Source organism: Perca fluviatilis, chromosome 20, assembly GCF_010015445.1.
Source record: "Perca fluviatilis chromosome 20, GENO_Pfluv_1.0, whole genome shotgun sequence".
Classification (NCBI taxonomy): domain Eukaryota; kingdom Metazoa; phylum Chordata; class Actinopteri; order Perciformes; family Percidae; genus Perca; species Perca fluviatilis.
The window spans coordinates 12,113,092-12,129,059 of record NC_053131.1 but is presented as its reverse complement, the minus strand read 5'-3'; the positions used below and the strand labels follow the sequence as shown (position 1 = coordinate 12,129,059).

General features: G+C 39.9%; 2 protein-coding genes across 2 annotated transcripts; both read left to right on the top strand.

Moving 5' to 3' along the window:
• The first annotated feature begins 528 nt into the window (after positions 1 to 528).
• hadhab (hydroxyacyl-CoA dehydrogenase trifunctional multienzyme complex subunit alpha b) lies at positions 529 to 8,235 on the top strand. Its single transcript, XM_039786584.1, has 20 exons — positions 529 to 668; positions 1,441 to 1,482; positions 1,588 to 1,658; positions 1,743 to 1,876; positions 2,105 to 2,243; positions 2,348 to 2,467; positions 2,840 to 2,942; positions 3,139 to 3,261; positions 3,372 to 3,490; positions 3,776 to 3,832; positions 3,925 to 4,034; positions 4,279 to 4,413; positions 4,621 to 4,792; positions 4,963 to 5,049; positions 5,140 to 5,280; positions 5,998 to 6,066; positions 6,242 to 6,437; positions 6,571 to 6,685; positions 6,895 to 7,040; positions 7,531 to 8,235. Exons 1-20 carry the CDS (start codon positions 602 to 604, stop codon positions 7,674 to 7,676), a joined length of 2,292 nt encoding a protein of 763 aa, XP_039642518.1. The 5' UTR covers positions 529 to 601; the 3' UTR covers positions 7,677 to 8,235.
• Positions 8,236 to 8,413: 178 nt separating this feature from the next.
• On the top strand, positions 8,414 to 15,787 carry LOC120549572 (kinesin-like protein KIF3B). Its single transcript, XM_039786583.1, has 8 exons — positions 8,414 to 10,082; positions 10,185 to 10,286; positions 10,499 to 10,621; positions 11,004 to 11,122; positions 12,961 to 13,077; positions 13,788 to 13,902; positions 14,373 to 14,551; positions 14,997 to 15,787. Exons 1-8 carry the CDS (start codon positions 8,679 to 8,681, stop codon positions 15,145 to 15,147), a joined length of 2,310 nt encoding a protein of 769 aa, XP_039642517.1. The 5' UTR covers positions 8,414 to 8,678; the 3' UTR covers positions 15,148 to 15,787.
• Positions 15,788 to 15,968: the final 181 nt, after the last annotated feature.

Here is a 15,968-nt window from a genome sequence, read left to right as displayed (position 1 = left end):
ACAGTTCAACACACCTAGAGGTAAATGCATAGGCTTTTGTTTGAGTAACTTTGATTCGTTTGTGTACACAGTAAATGCCCTGAAGGATAGTAAGGGACATCTTTCTAAAAAAATAGTAGCTAAAGGCTATTTAAACGTTGTTTTGATTTTATTTACAGTTTAAATATTTCTCTAACTGGTTTGTGCCTCCGCCTTGCGGCAGCATGCTGTGATTACTTTCATTTAGTCTAATACATTTTTTTTTTTACATTCCAGGTTTGCCTTATGCTCATATTTGCAACGACTACCTTTTTCATATTTTTCCTAAAAAATATTAAAACATAATTTGAATGACAAAGTTAATTTAAAACAAATAATTTGTAATCATCAGCGTTCAGATGTTTCATTTCAGGCTTGGGAACTGGCAGGGTTAAGAGGCGTTTTGTAGTCCTTGAACATCCAATGAGATGCGAGTTTCACAGAGTCAGCCAATGGCATACGTGTATTTTCACTGAATACCAATCAGCTCCTGATCTGATTCAGTAGGCTATTTACTTTGACAGCGAGCAGCTAACTAGCTTCACTTCATCCCACTGCTGAGCTGACTGACCCCGCTCCCAAGATGGCTTGTGTTCGAGCCTTTGGTGTTCTTTCCAGATTCACATCAAGGAGATACGCTCTCTGCACAGGTAGAAACGGAATGCATTTAGTATTTAAAAGTATAAATTTAAACCAGCGCAGAGACGGATACTAAAACTACGGGACCTGCGATGTGTCGTAAAGTTAGATGGGTAGCTAATCAGCTTGCTAGACTTTAGCTAGCTATTAGCTCCGAAGAATGTTAAGCAGAAATGTGTGGTAACGTTAGTGCTTATACAGCAGGAACGTTTTGTGTTTTCAGCAAACATAAAGTTATATCTCAATGAAAGATTGATCAGAGTTTTTATTCACATTATTTTGTTTAAGCGAGAAAACCTAGTGTAACCTTGCTATGTGTGCTAGCTAGCTGTCTGCTACGGAATCGAGTAAGTTAGCTAGTCTCTGGTTCAAAACTAAAGTTTTAAATCAGACTGTTTGCTTCTACTATTGACTCTAAGACATCCGTGTCGTGGCAGTTCAGGCAGAGATCTTAAGACTTCTGCCATTGATTCTTCTCTGTGTTGGCTACTGTTGCCACTTTCTGTCTGAATGGCAGGGGAAGAATGTAGGTGAAGGGTCATTTCTCCACACAGTACAGCATGGCTGAGACCGGCTGAGGTCATAGCAATATTATGTGAATGTCTCCTATACGGGGGGGGGGGGTAAGAAATATGTAAACAGAATAGGAAATAAGTAAACAAAAATATAAGTAATCAAGTAATATGTATGTAAAAATGAAATAAAGTGTGTGCGTTATACTAAAAGTGATAGGCACATGACTGTAATAAAATGTTTTGCTTACGAATATTTCCCTTTTTACAGGGGGTACTTTTCGCACCTTCTCAGTAGCTCCTGCAATGCTAGGTAATTCCAAAATTTCACATTTATACAATATATGGGTAAATAGGTTACCCTGTCCAGTGACACAATTATTTCTCCCTGTACATTATCTCCCTTCTCTATTTTTAGCCCGAACCCATGTGAACTATGAAGTCAAGGACGATGTTGCTGTCATACGGATCAACGACCCAAACTCCAAGGTATGTGCTCATTACAAATTCATTAGTTTTCATTTCCAAGTTGTGCTGGTGTAGTGTGAACCTAATTATCATTTCTCCCTCCAGGTTAACACACTGTCAATCCAAATGCAAAAGGAGATGGGAGAAGTAATGAATGAAGTGTGGGCCAACGATGCTGTTAAAAGTGCTGTCCTCATCTCTTCAAAGCCGGGATGCTTCATTGCAGGAGCTGATATTAAGTAAGAGAAATCGCATCATTGCTTATCAAAGTTTGAAATCTGTTTGTGGAACTGTAGTTATGCCTACTTATGTCATTAATTGTACAGTATATTGTTGCTGTAACACAACACAAATAAGTATTAAGCATCCTCAGCATTAAGACCTTTCTCTTATTTGAATGAATTGTCAAAGTGGCCATGCCTTGGATTGTCTGGAATTCTTTTGATATACTTCACTATCTGTTACAGTATGATCCAGGCCTGCAACAGTGAAGAAGAGGTCACCAAACTTTCTCAGGATGGGCAAAAGATGTTCGAGCTGATTGAAAAATCTCCTAAACCCATTGTTGCTGCCATCAATGGCTCTTGCTTAGGTGGAGGCTTAGAGGTAAACAAAAACTATTTCAGCAACCAACTATATTGGAAATATTTGACTACTAGGACAATATAATAATATTAATGTGTTCTGTAATGGGCTCCTGTCCATTTCAGTTTGCCATCGCCTGCCAGTACAGAATTGCAACAAAGAGCAAGAAAACAGTTCTTGGCACTCCTGAAGTAATGCTGGGTCTTCTGCCTGGAGCTGGTGGTACCCAGAGACTCCCCAAAATGGTGAGTACTGGAATCATATTCCCTAAATTTCCTGTTTGAATTACTTGACTTTCAGTTAAAAAACAATACAGTATGCAGGATGATGCAGATCATAGTATGTGGAAGTGTCCTATAATACGTAGTTATATCATAGTAAACATGCCAATGTCAGGGCAAGACCTGAAATGGCTAAACTGTAAAGCAAAATAATCAGGTTAATGCTCATAATTGGTTTAAGATGTTTACGTGTCCTTTGGAGATCCTGCCAACAGATTATTCCTCCTGCCCATCATGTCTATTATTCAACTACCCTGTCCTTTTTTAAAAGTCCCGGATTACAATATAACCTCTGTTCATAACATGAGAGTTCACGTGTTCATTTATTACCTGTAGGTTGGTCTACCCAATGCCTTTGACATGATGCTGACAGGAAGAAATATCCGAGCAGATAAAGCCAAGAAGATGGGGCTTGTCAACCAACTTGTAGATCCCCTAGGTAAGCAATCATGACTCCCATATAATTAAAAGAAACATTGCGCTGCTTTAAATGGGTAGTTTAAAAAAAAATTACCACCTGTAGAAATCTTAATATTTGTTATTAATTCAAGAGTAATTCAATTATATATAATTGTACAATAATTGTTAAAATGGATCTTGTCATGATTCTTCTGCTATTTCTGCTGGTATTATAGGACCTGGGCTGAAGAGTCCAGAAGAAAGAACAATAGACTACCTTGAGGAAGTTGCCATTGAATATGCCAAAGGGATCGTCAATAAGAAGATCCCTCTCCACAAAGCGAAAGGAAGGATGGAGAGTAAGTTGTGCTGCAGTTATTGGTCATTTGACTCTTTGTGGTCACTTCAGGTGGTTTCATCATGAGAATAAAAAATACTACATTAAAGAGTTAATGTTCTTTCTCCATAGAAATTCAAGACTACGTTATGAGCTTCGAGTTTGTGCGGAATCAGATTTACAAAACTGTCTACAGTAAAGTTATGAAGCAGAGCAAGGGACTTTATCCAGCACCCCTGAAAATAATCGAAGTAAGTAAAAACTTCTCCTAAGCAGTGACTCTCCACAATATTTTTTTTTTAAAAATCTGGATAGTATTGGGGGAAATTTAAGAAATTAGCCTGTCTTAAAATTCTTGGCCATGCAGAGTAAAAGGAGTTCCAATCGGAGCGAAACTGGATTATTATTATTATTTATTTATTTTTTTTAAATGAGACTACCAGTCTATTTTGCCTTCTCTGCTTTGTTAATCATTGTAGAATATTTTTTAGAAAGTCGGTCTAATATTTAACCTGACTTGATTTTTCCCTTCACAGTGTGCAAAGGCTGGACTAGAACAAGGCCCTGTTGCTGGATACTTAGCTGAGTCTCAGGTAAGGTCTGTTGGCCTCCAACATTGGAAATTTCAGTATTTACAGTAGCACATTGTGTCAGTGAACATCACCAATTTCCATGTTTGTCGTAGAATTTTGGTCAGTTGGCGAGAACCTCAGAATCGGCAGCCCTGATTGGTCTCTACCATGGTCAAGTTGCGTGCAAGAAGAACCGCTTTGGAGTTCCTGAAAGAGAAGTGAAGTAAGTGTATATTACCTTCACATACTGAACTTGTGTGTGATGTGGAACAATTAATGGACACTCAACCGGCATTTGACATTTCAGACCAGTTTGTTGTTGACACATTTACAATGATGGCAAACGGGAGGCTATCCCAAGTCATGCTTTAGTTTAAAAGAAGTACAAGTATCTTCCGATCATCTACTCTCCTCTTTGGCTTTTTTAAGTGGTAGATGCATTGTCTGTTTTTGTTGTTTACCACTAGGACTCTTGCCATCTTGGGAGCAGGTTTGATGGGAGCAGGCATCGCCCAGGTGACTGTGGACAAAGGTGTGCACACAATCCTGAAGGACACCACAGTGCCTGGACTGGCCAGGGGAGAACAGCAGGTTTACAAAGGGTGGGTTTATGATCTTTATTGATGTTTTTTTTTTTTTACATAGCAGTTCAAGTATTTAATTCACATACTGACTGTAACTTTGTGTAGATATAGTTCCAGTCCAATGCCAGAATAACATTTCAAATCAGCCATGAAAAACTGTATATTTGAAAGTAGTTGTACATTTTTATAGCTGGAACCTAAAATGTGTGTCTTATTTTAAACAAGGCTCAATGACAAAACTAGAAAGAGGAACATCACGTCATTTGAGAGAGACTCCATACTGTCCAACTTGACTGGCCAGCTGGATTACAGCGGCTTTGAAAAGGCCGACATGGTTATTGAAGCTGTGTTTGAAGACATTAACATCAAGCATGCAGTCCTGAAAGAAGTGGAGGCTGTAAGTGTGACTGGAAAGAGTCCTCTGTTACAAAAAAAAATGCACTCACTTGGTTGTAAATATCAGTCCATGGTATTTCCATTCTGCGGGATTAAATCCAGGACAATATTGTCGTGACTATTAGTTTAGCTGCGACTTTGAGCTGCAATCTAACAAACCTTTGTCTGCAGGTGGTTTCCCCTCACTGCATATTTGCCAGCAACACATCTGCTCTGCCCATCAAGGATATTGCTGCTGCCAGCAAGAGACCAGACAAGGTTTGGACCTGGAAGCCTTTTAGTTTAAAAGTGCTTCTAAATAAATAAATGGAAAAACTATTTTGCTGAGTATTTTCTATGTATCCTTAGGTGATTGGGATGCACTACTTCTCTCCAGTGGACAAGATGCAGCTCCTGGAGATTATAACCACCGATCAGACGTCAAAGGACACCACAGCCTCCGCTGTGGCAGTCGGCCTGAAGCAGGGCAAAGTCATCATAGTTGTTGGGGTGAGGTTTAGCGTCCTGTTTGTTTCCTATTTCCCTGTGTGTTTACTAACCAATGAATAATTATTAAACTAATAATTAAAGTTTAATAGTTTATTATAAGGGACTTACTGGGGTCCAAAACGACTTTAAATCAGACAATGGTAAAACAGACAATATTGAACATTTCATGACACATGCAGGAAAAGAAACTCAAGTATAAAACAAAATAACAAGGAAACAACCAAAGAGAGAAAAAATTATCTAAAAAACATAATTACATTACGCTATATTACACATTATGATACATGGGGTTTAGAGTCACCATCTAGCTAGCTCACAAAGAAAGAACAAGTATTCATTATAGCAAAAGAAAATAAGATGTAAAACCTCAAGATAAAAAGGTGAAGGTGAGATTTAAGTTTCTTTTTAAAACTTGCCTTTTCTTTGATAAAACGTATATTACTTGGGAGGTTATTCCATTAAAAGTTGTTGAAGGTATGGCCGGGTTGGCTCAGTGGGTAGAGCAGGCGCACATAAACGTAGAGGTTTATGCCTTGATGCAGAGGTCCAGGGTTCAAATCCGACCTGTGACAATTTCCTGCCTGTCTTCCCCCTGTCTCTCCCCTTTCTCACCTAGCCGTCCTATCCATTAAAGGTGGAAAAGCCCCAAAAAAAAAAAAAAAAAAAGGTGGTTGAAGCACTGCACTTCAGTAAAATATTACACACATTTCTTTGCAGGATGGACCTGGGTTCTACACGACTAGGTGTCTGGCTCCCATGTTGGCTGAAGCAGTAAGAGTACTTCAGGTTAGTAGTATTACTACAGTCGAAAATGCAGCTGTAAACATGGTATTCGTTATGTAATGAAGTAGTAAGATTTAGGGCCTAAGATGGACCGAATTAGTTCACTTGAATGAAGCATATTTATTATTTCAGGATAGCAGTTCTACATATGCTTTAATTTATCAATTTGCACTGACAGGAAGGAGTTGACCCCAAAAAGTTAGATGCACTCACCACAGGCTTTGGGTTCCCTGTGGGTGCAGCCACACTGGCTGATGAAGTTGGTATCGACGTTGCCGCGCACGTGGCCGAGGACCTCGGCAAAGCTTTTGGTTCTCGCTTTGGTGGTGGAAATGTGGAGGTTCTGAAGTCCATGGTGGACCTGGGATTCAAGGGTGCGTATGAGTTGTCACATTGAAGGATTGTGCCTGGTTTTAGTTGGATAAAGTACTTGAGTTTGAATTTATGTGTACATGTTTTGTTAAGATGTAATAATCCTTGCTTTTTCTTTTTTTTTTTTTTCTCAAGGCCGCAAATCAGGAAAAGGTTGCTACGTCTACCAGGCTGGACTCAAGACCAAAGAAGTGAACCCAGAAATTGGAGATATCCTTGAGAAATTCAAGATGACACCAAATCCTGCTGTGTAAGTTTGACGCTTGACAACGCTTTTTTGTAAAATTACTATTATCATTGCAAGTATGAAAGTACATGCTGTCGATTTGGACAAATTGTTCCATTTGTTACTTTATAAAATGGACAAAACAAAACATTTTTATTTTTTATTTATAACCACAATATATTACAGTTTAATATCTTGAAAGACTCCGTTCTTACCTGCGACTCTTTCTACAGTTCATCAGACTCTGATGTGCAGTACAGGCTCGTTTCCCGATTCGTCAACGAGGCCGTGCTGTGTTTGCAGGAGGGCATTTTGAACAACCCTTTGGAAGGAGACATCGGGGCTGTGTTTGGGCTGGGATTCCCCCCCTGCCTTGGAGGTGAGAGTTCAACCGTAGTCCTGGTCATCTGAGCCGCTTGTGCTCTGTGGCTGCATCCTCTGTCAATGAAAAGACCATAATGGTTGTCCTTTTATTCTACGTTCATGTGAATTTAAAAGCCCAGGAATTGTAGTGACAAAGCGTTTTAGGATGAAATACATACCAGTTATATTTATAGGTAAGTAACTCGGCCTAGTTTGGGGTGACGCTTGGCCTGAAAACTAAACCAGGCTAATCTGGAAGGATACATTTCCATGGTAATTTTGATCATATTTGTTTAAACCTCCTTTTATTAAAAACAGAAAATAAAACCTTATTTACTTAAATCAGCCTGGTTTAACCAGTAATCTGGCTTTATAAAACACCCCTCTGGTGTTTACAGAATATCTCTTCATAGAGAAATGAAAACAAGCCTAGAGCAATATGCCTTTTATTCCTTTAACGTGTCTCCTGTAATAATATTTGTAACATAATCTCTTGCCACTTTCAGGACCTTTCCGTTTCGTGGACAAATTTGGTGCAGACAAGCTGGTGGAGAAGATGAGGCAATTTGAAGCAGTTTACGGGAATCAGTTCACACCATGCCAGCTGCTTCTAGATCATGCAAAGGATTCTAGCAAGAAATTTCACAAGTGACCGACTCACCGTGTGTGCCAGTAGCTTTCAGTAGACCTGCGGTCTGCCACTAGACTGTGCCTAACATTTATGTCATGAATGGGGGGGGCAAACCTCTGGGAATACGGTCCTGTTGTCAGTTTATTAGGTACACCTAGCTTAAACTAATGCAGTTTAATACTGCAGGCCTAATAAAAAAATTTAGTATTAAGATTTATTACAGGATTGTTGTATTAGTTTTAGCTGGTGCACCTTATAAAGTGGCAACTAAGTGTGTAATGACAGCAAAATCGGATGTTTTTTTTTGTACTTTAACATTGATTAACTTGATGAGGATGTATAGATTGAGGAGCAGATGGAGGCAAATTATTCTCACATTGCAGATGATAAAAAGACTGGAGGCAAAAGAATTAAAATATATTTCCAACTGGCAAATTAATTCTTCATTATTAATGAATGTCTACCAGTATGGTTCAGCGACTGGCTTTTGTTTGTTTTTTGTACATTAAAGACTTTCTGGCCTGGTTTGAACATTGTTGTAAATGTGAAGACTGAATAAAATGCTGTTGTTGAAATCAAACCTGCTTTTTCTTTCGAGGTGCGTTCACATGCTAGTTGGAGAGTAATCTATCACGATAACAGAATGAGAACATCGCTGTGTTCCATGAGAAGATTTGCTTCAATCCAATTCGTTGCGCCGGTCACATGCCTTATTTCCATTGTCCGCAGAGCAGGGTGTGTACGCTGTGTGGGCTGGGCCGGGGCGGCTGGGTGTTTTTCCTCAGCAGCATCCTTTAACATCTTGTGACATCGCTTCTTTTCGGAAAGATGCTCAGGGCGGAGGAGACGCTGCGTTAATCGGAATGATGAAAACATCTCCCATACGGTGTGTCTGAACGCTTAGAGCAAAGAAAATGTAAAGCTACTGCACCTGTACGGAGAAGGAAAACTGTGGACCCCGCCCGAGAAAAAAAGAAATGGCATTTTAACGTGGTGACACTTTTTATTTATTTTTGAACCAAAATGTCTAAAACCAAACATTGCGAGGCGGTCAGGGTGGTGGTCCGCTGCCGGCCATTCAGCAGGAGAGAGGCGACAGTGGGCTGTGAAAACATTCTGCAGATTGATGACAGACTGGGACAGATCACCCTCAAGAACCCGAAGGCACCACCTGATGAGCCAAGGAAAGTATTCACGTTTGATTCTGTGTATGGCTTGGATTCAAAACAAAGAGACATTTATGATGACGCCGTGAGACCTCTCGTGGAGTCCGTGCTCCAAGGCTTCAACGGGACTATATTTGCGTATGGACAAACGGGGACAGGTAAAACACACACCATGCAAGGGGTTTCAAACGACCCAGAGATGAGAGGTGTTATACCAAATTCATTTCAGCACATCTTTACACAAATATCCAGAACTCAGAATCAGAAATACCTGGTGAGGTCATCATACCTGGAGATCTACCAGGAGGAAATCCGAGATCTGCTGTGCAAAGACAACAACAGGAAACTGGAGCTTAAAGAAAACCCTGACTTTGGTGTTTATGTGAAAGATCTGTCCTCCGTGGTCACAAAGAATGCCACTGAGATTGAACATGTGATGAACATAGGCAACCAGTCCAGGGCTGTGGGCTTCACTAACATGAATGAACGCAGCTCTCGGTCTCATGCCATTTTTGTCATAACCGTGGAGTGTAGTGAAGTAGGGCCAGATGGCGAGGACCACATCCGTGTTGGGAAGCTCAACATGGTTGACCTGGCTGGCAGCGAGCGCCAGAGCAAGACGGGCGCGAAAGGAAAGCGACTTAAGGAAGCAGCCAAAATCAACCTGTCCCTCTCAGCACTGGGGAATGTCATCTCAGCTCTGGTGAATGGGAAGAGCACCCACGTCCCTTACAGAGACTCCAAACTGACCCGCTTGCTCCAGGACTCACTGGGTGGCAACGCAAAGACGGTCATGATAGCAACAGTGGGGCCATCGCACAAGAACTTTGAGGAATCCCTGTCCACTCTGAGGTACGCCAGCCGGGCCAAGAACATCAAGAACAAACCTCGGATTAATGAGGATCCTAAAGATGCCCTGCTGAGGGAGTTTCAGGAGGAGATTGCACGCTTGAAAGCCCAGCTAGAGGAGCGAGGGATGCTGGCAAAGGAGAGGAGGAAGAGAAGGAACAGCAAAAGGCTGAGTAAAAGTATGGCTGGCATGGAAGAGGAGATGTTCAGAGAGAGGGATGCAGATGTGTGGAAGGCTTTCGTGGAGGAACCAGAGGTGAGACTTCGTATGAAAGATGGAAGCGATATCCCCAAGGCCCTGACCTGCCAGGGGAGCGGGGAGAAGTTAAAGCACCTGATTGAAAACAGAAAAAGTATACAGGACATGCAGTGGGATCAAGATGCTTTGGAGAAGATAATTGAGAAATATAAGGTACTTGTGAAGATCACAATACAGTACAAGGTGTGATAAATGAGGCACTGGTGGAACAAAAGAAATTTACATAAATAATTCATTGTATGTCTTTGTTCACAGGCTATGGAGAGCAAACTGTTAGTGGGAGGAAAGACTATAATTGATCACACCAATGAACAGCAAAAAATGCTGGAGCTGAAGAGGCAAGAAATTGCAGAGCAGGTATGTAAAAAAACAACAATATACATAATGTTTTCTTCTTTCTCCTTATTAAACATGCATTTGTGTTACAATTTGTGGTAATAGAAGTAGGTAGTTTAATTGTGGGCTGTCTGAACTTACACAAGATATTTTTAAAAAATGACGTTCATTTTTTAAGGGTGCACTGTTTCTATTGATCCTTACCAGAGCTGAATGTTCTGCATGATTTGCAGATAAGACGAGAGAGAGAGATCCAGCAGCAGATGATGTTGCAGGACGAGGAGACCTTAGAAATGAGAGAGACGTTCTCCTCCCTGCAGCAGGAGGTGGAACACAAGACAAAAAAGCTGAAGAGGGTAAGATGACTCACCAGCTGACTCGACCCAATTCTATTATCATGAAAGCAGTTCATCATAATTCAATCAGTTATTTGCAGTTTGAGAATCCTTTTTTCAAGAGAGAAGCCAACAGGAGAGGTAACACTGGTGAGTCCAGGTTTCTCTGCACAGATCTCTTACTTGTTGGTTTTTAGGAATAATTACATTTCTCTATATAGGAATAATTACATTTCTCTTCTCATTCTTTGTTGGTAGATGTTTCTACTTGTCTCCTTATATATTTATATACACTTTTGCATTCAGATTTTTTGCCCATGGGTTTAATGTAAATAGCCTGTCTACTACAGCTTTAGTGACAGCAGTAATAATATAGTCATTTATTTGTTCCTCTTCTGTACAGTTGTATGCCAAACTCCAGTTGGTGAAGGCAGAGATGACAGATGTCATTGATGAACATGTCCTTATCAGACAGGAGCTGGAACAGACACAAACGGAACTCACCAGAGAACTCAAGTACAAGTGAGTAGCCACAATGTCATTGTTGTCTGTTAAATTTTTTCTCCTGTTTTCTTACATCTCAATGTGGCTTTCTATTTTATTTCCATCATCCCCCCAAAAAAATGTTGTGCTGTTAACAAAATGTTTTATTTCAACATGACAAGGTTGCTACAATGCTGTGGACGTGAAAAGTTACAGATTTGAACCATTTAATATAATCAATTCATATTACATAATTAAACATTAAATACTAATAATACATTTGATTTGTAAAGCGCTTTTCTAGACCCAAAGCACCAGACGATTTATACCTGGATGCTATCAGACATTGTATATATTGTTGTAAAATGTTTTCTACAAATAATTTCAGTTATGTACGGAGCATGGATGAAATGCAGTTAAAGCTGTGTTGTGCTGTATTTGCAGAAAGGTGGTTTATTATACATCTAATATTGGAGATATTCATTTAGATGACAGCGAACAACAACTTTTGAATTCTTTGAATATTTTATTTTGCTATTGTGAAATATGGCAATATTCTGCAAATCAAATTCTAAAACTTCAAGGATACAATTTATAGTTACAGCAGTTTAAATTATGCTACATTATTTTGATAGGAGGCGCAAACAACTCATTTCACATGCCTTTGACTTTTCAGGCTATACCTACTGTATATTTAGATATTTTCTATGCTGAAGAGACAAATCAATGGATTTCAGAGCATTTTATTCTAAATTGGATCTTTTTCCTGTTAAATCGGGATATCAAGGGACATAAAGGCTTTTTGTTGCTTGGCAAGCATTCTGTTTAACGGGCAGAGGGATGACTTTTATTTATGTGTACTGTATCTATATAGTCCTATTGGTATACAACTTTTATATATATATATATATATATATATATATATATATATATATATATATATATAAATGGATGGAAATCTTTTTAATTACATTTATTCTAGTAGTGTTTTGTGCTCTGGAAATTAGTTAAAGGAACAGGCCGACTTATTGGGACTTAAGCTTATTCACTGTATCTCCCAGAGTTAGATTAAACCATTCCTCCCATTCTCATCTCTGTGCGTGTCGTAACTCTGTCTGGCGCACCCACCGCTAGCCTAGCTTAGCACAGATCCTGGAGGTAACCGGCTCCATCTAGCCTACTGCTCCCAGTAAGTGACAAAATAACGCCAACATTTTCCTATTTACATGTTGTGATTTGTATAGTCACAGCGTGTACAAAAAACAGCGTAACATGAGACACCGCCATCTTCTAACCGTATACATACTGGGAACTATATTCTCAGAAGGCGAAGCACTGCTACTTCTGCTACTTGGGCGGAGTGATATTACTCCAACTCTGAGCTAACTCCAGGTGAACTCTCTGCTCCTCACCACGGGGCTTCTTAAGTGCTGCGAGCAAATCACTCCGCCCAAGTAGCAGAAGTAGCAGTGCTTCGCCTTCTCAGAATATAGTTCCCAGTTTGTATACAGTTAGAAGATGGCTGTGTCTCATGTGACCTTGTTATTTGTACAGGCTGTGACTATACAAATCACTAAATAGGAAAATGTTGGCGTTATTTTGTCACTTATTGGGAGCAGTAGGCTAGATGGAGCCGGTTACCTCCAGGATCTGGGCTAAGCTAGGCTAGCGATGGGGGCGTCAGACAGAGTTACGACACGCACGGAGATGAGAATGGTATGTGTGGACTTATCTAATTCTGGGGGATACGGTGAATAAGCTAAAGTCCAAATAAGTCGGCGTGTTCCTTTAAACTATTTGATTTTATTATGTTGTTTCAATGGAATGCTTCCTCTGACCTCAGCTGACACACATGTTACTTGCACTTTATATTGCAGATATCTCTTGATTGAGAACTTTATACCTCCAGAGGAAAAGAACAAGATCATGAACAGGCTGCACTTTGACAGTGAGGAGGATCAGTGGAGACTCCAGCCGGTCATTCCATCGGAGAGGTTAGTGAGAGAAAGAAAACTATTCCAAAACAAATTCTAAATGAATCACACAGGGCATTAAAATGACCTACTAAATCAATTACTGATGCAGCAGAGATACCAGTTTCTGCACCATCAGTTACCTACAGTAAATAGACCATAATGCAATGCAGCTGTAAGGTATATTGTGTAAGTTTTTATTGCTACTTCAAAACTCGAACAACTTTAACTTGCTATTTTTGATCTTTTGATCATATATATCCTTCATAAATTACACTGGAATGCATCTGCAGGGCTGTTAGTAAACTTTCTGGGCAATGTAGGAAATCAGTAACAAGTTAGATCAGGCAGACTGAAGGAAAGTAGGCATGGTAAAAGGAAAACAAATGTAAACACAAAGGGCCGCCTTCAATAAAAGTCATAGATTGATGATATAACAGAGTTTACATTTGTTTAATTGGAATTATAGCATCTTTCAAATTATTCTAATAGCCTAAGTTTTTGCATTTGTCAGCCCCAGTGTCTATTTGAGTAAAACCACAAGGGCTTGCCAAAGTCAGACTTTTTCTTGTGATCTACGCAGAAGGGCTGTAAAGCAACCTGACCTTACATACTATAGATAATTCATGCATTCTGCCTTTTCAGAAACAGATGTCATTATATAAAGCGTCTCAAATGCTATGAGTAATAAACTGAATCCAAATCTTTCATATCCCATGTCTTTATCCCAGTGCACCCACTCAGGTCACAAGAAGGCCTCTCTCAGCTGTGGGATACAAGAGGCCAATCAGCCAATACGCACAGATTGCTGTTTCCAAGGCAACTGGGGCCCCATCTAGATACCAGGTCAGTGCTCGGACAGTTGGCAAAAAGTACAGCAGAGAAAGAGATGTGAAATTATGGTCTTACGCACCCTGTCTCCACGTTCACAGCCTCCTTTTTGGAGCTGGAGGATGTGAAGATGGTTTTAGCCATGGAAACCATTACAGCTTTAACAGTTGCATGTTATGCTAGTGAACCATCAATGTAATATCACACAGTAAAACAATACTGTACAAATAAAAGCCAGTACTCCAATAATGGCTGGATTTTAAATAATAGCAAGGGATGCAGTCTTTTGGAACACATAAAGGTAACTGTACTATATTGGTTCACATCCAGTAATAATATTTAATTATAAGACAACTCAATATTATCTGCACTTTAACAGTGTGGCCATGGCTATATTCCACTTTGTTGCTCGGAGGGAGGCTTCTTCTTCTTTCTAAAAAAAATGCATTTATATATGTAATTGTAACCTATATCTCTTCTTACAGGCTGAGAATATAATGCTGTTGGAGTTGGACATGTCTCCACCGACCATGTTCAACTTGTCCCTTAATGGCGCTCACCTGGAGAGAGCCTTTTCTCCCAGGCTGATGCAGGATCTGCTGGTAACTGTCCCCATTAGAGAACGGAGCACTGCATCGTCACGGGTCAGGAGATCCCAATCCTGGTGAGAGAACAGAGGGAAGGCATTCTTACAGATGCTAAAAGTTCCCAATCTTTAGGATAAGACTGAACATTGCATTAGGAAAGTTACGTGAAGAACTGTCATTCATTTGAATGTTGGGTCAATCCTAGTTTTTGAAATACAGTTATACGTATTAGTGGTATCTGTCCTTTTGTATGTATCACAATGCAGAAAGTGGGGTTTAAAGCACTGTACAAGTGTTGTTGCATGTTTGTTCACCCTTTAAGTACATATTGTACTACATTTCTGTTGACCACTTTCCCCAAAAATAGCTAACCCTTTTTTTACACTCAAATCTGATATATTGCTATTGATCAACCTCATCAAATCCTGTATACATTAGTTTTTTTTGCGATATGGGACTGTAAAAATGAAACATATTGCATCTTAAATAATAAGTCATTATTCATGTTTTCATGGTCTACAGGTATCAGGCACCACAAGCAGGATCCATTGCATCATCCTCATCATCCACCACTCTGACATCAGGATCTCAGAGTTTCTCTCCCTCTCAGAGACAAAGACCATCCTCTGCTGCCTATCTTCCACTGGGAGGTCCAATTCAGTCAAGCCCCTGATATGTGTCAACACAACTGTACACAGGGCTGGCCTTAATTCAAGCTGGCACAAAGGACTCCAGATTTGCATCTGGGAGACATGGGGGGAAATCGTATGCCTTGATTTAAAATTGATTTCACACCTTTATTGAACAAAAGAATCACTTTAGTAAGCATGTATTCAGCTTAACAGAAGATAAATGTAATTTTTGCCTACAGTTGCCTAAAAACACTGTAGTACCCAGTCTCAAACAATAGCACAGCCAAAACTAGGGATGCACAATATAGATTTTTCAGCCAACTGATAACCGATAATTACCTGCTTCTCATGGCCGATATCGATAAGATAACCGATAATTCTTTTTTCTTTTTTTATATTTTTAAACATACAGAACATACAAACACAACTGAACAAGAATAACAACCCTCTCCCACCCCCCACCCTCTGCGGTCTCGAGGAAAGAAAACAAACAAACAAACAAACAACAAAAACAGGAATCAGAAATCACACCTTGCTTAGTCCCTCTCCTCTAACTCTTGTGGTGTTGAGGTCATTAGGACTGATACTTGTGCTGCTGCGTTTCTCCATAGGTCTATAGTCGATGACTTGGCTTTCTTAATCCTTGCTGTAGAGAGCTCCAGCATAACTATGTCCAGAAAATACGCCAACCATTGTTTTACACAAAGCGAGTGGGGGGGGGAGCCAGCGCTGAGCTATCATTTTCTTGGTCGCGGTTGAGCCGGCTAGCCAAATTTTCTTCTGCCTCCCAAGCAGATGTAATTTAGAGTCGTCATTAAGTAACAAAACAATCTGTTCAGTAGGAATTCGAAATCCTGTCACA

Coding starts and splice junctions, on each gene's coding strand:
- hadhab (XM_039786584.1), top strand. CDS start 602: ATGGCTTGTGTTCGAGCCTTTGGTGTTCTTTCCAGATTCACATCAAGG. Junction 1,659..1,742: donor TCAACGACCCAAACTCCAAG/GTATGTGCTCAT, acceptor TTCTCCCTCCAG/GTTAACACACTGTCAATCCA. Junction 7,041..7,530: donor ATTCCCCCCCTGCCTTGGAG/GTGAGAGTTCAA, acceptor TGCCACTTTCAG/GACCTTTCCGTTTCGTGGAC.
- LOC120549572 (XM_039786583.1), top strand. CDS start 8,679: ATGTCTAAAACCAAACATTGCGAGGCGGTCAGGGTGGTGGTCCGCTGC. Junction 10,083..10,184: donor AGATAATTGAGAAATATAAG/GTACTTGTGAAG, acceptor CTTTGTTCACAG/GCTATGGAGAGCAAACTGTT. Junction 13,903..14,372: donor GGGCCCCATCTAGATACCAG/GTCAGTGCTCGG, acceptor CTCTTCTTACAG/GCTGAGAATATAATGCTGTT.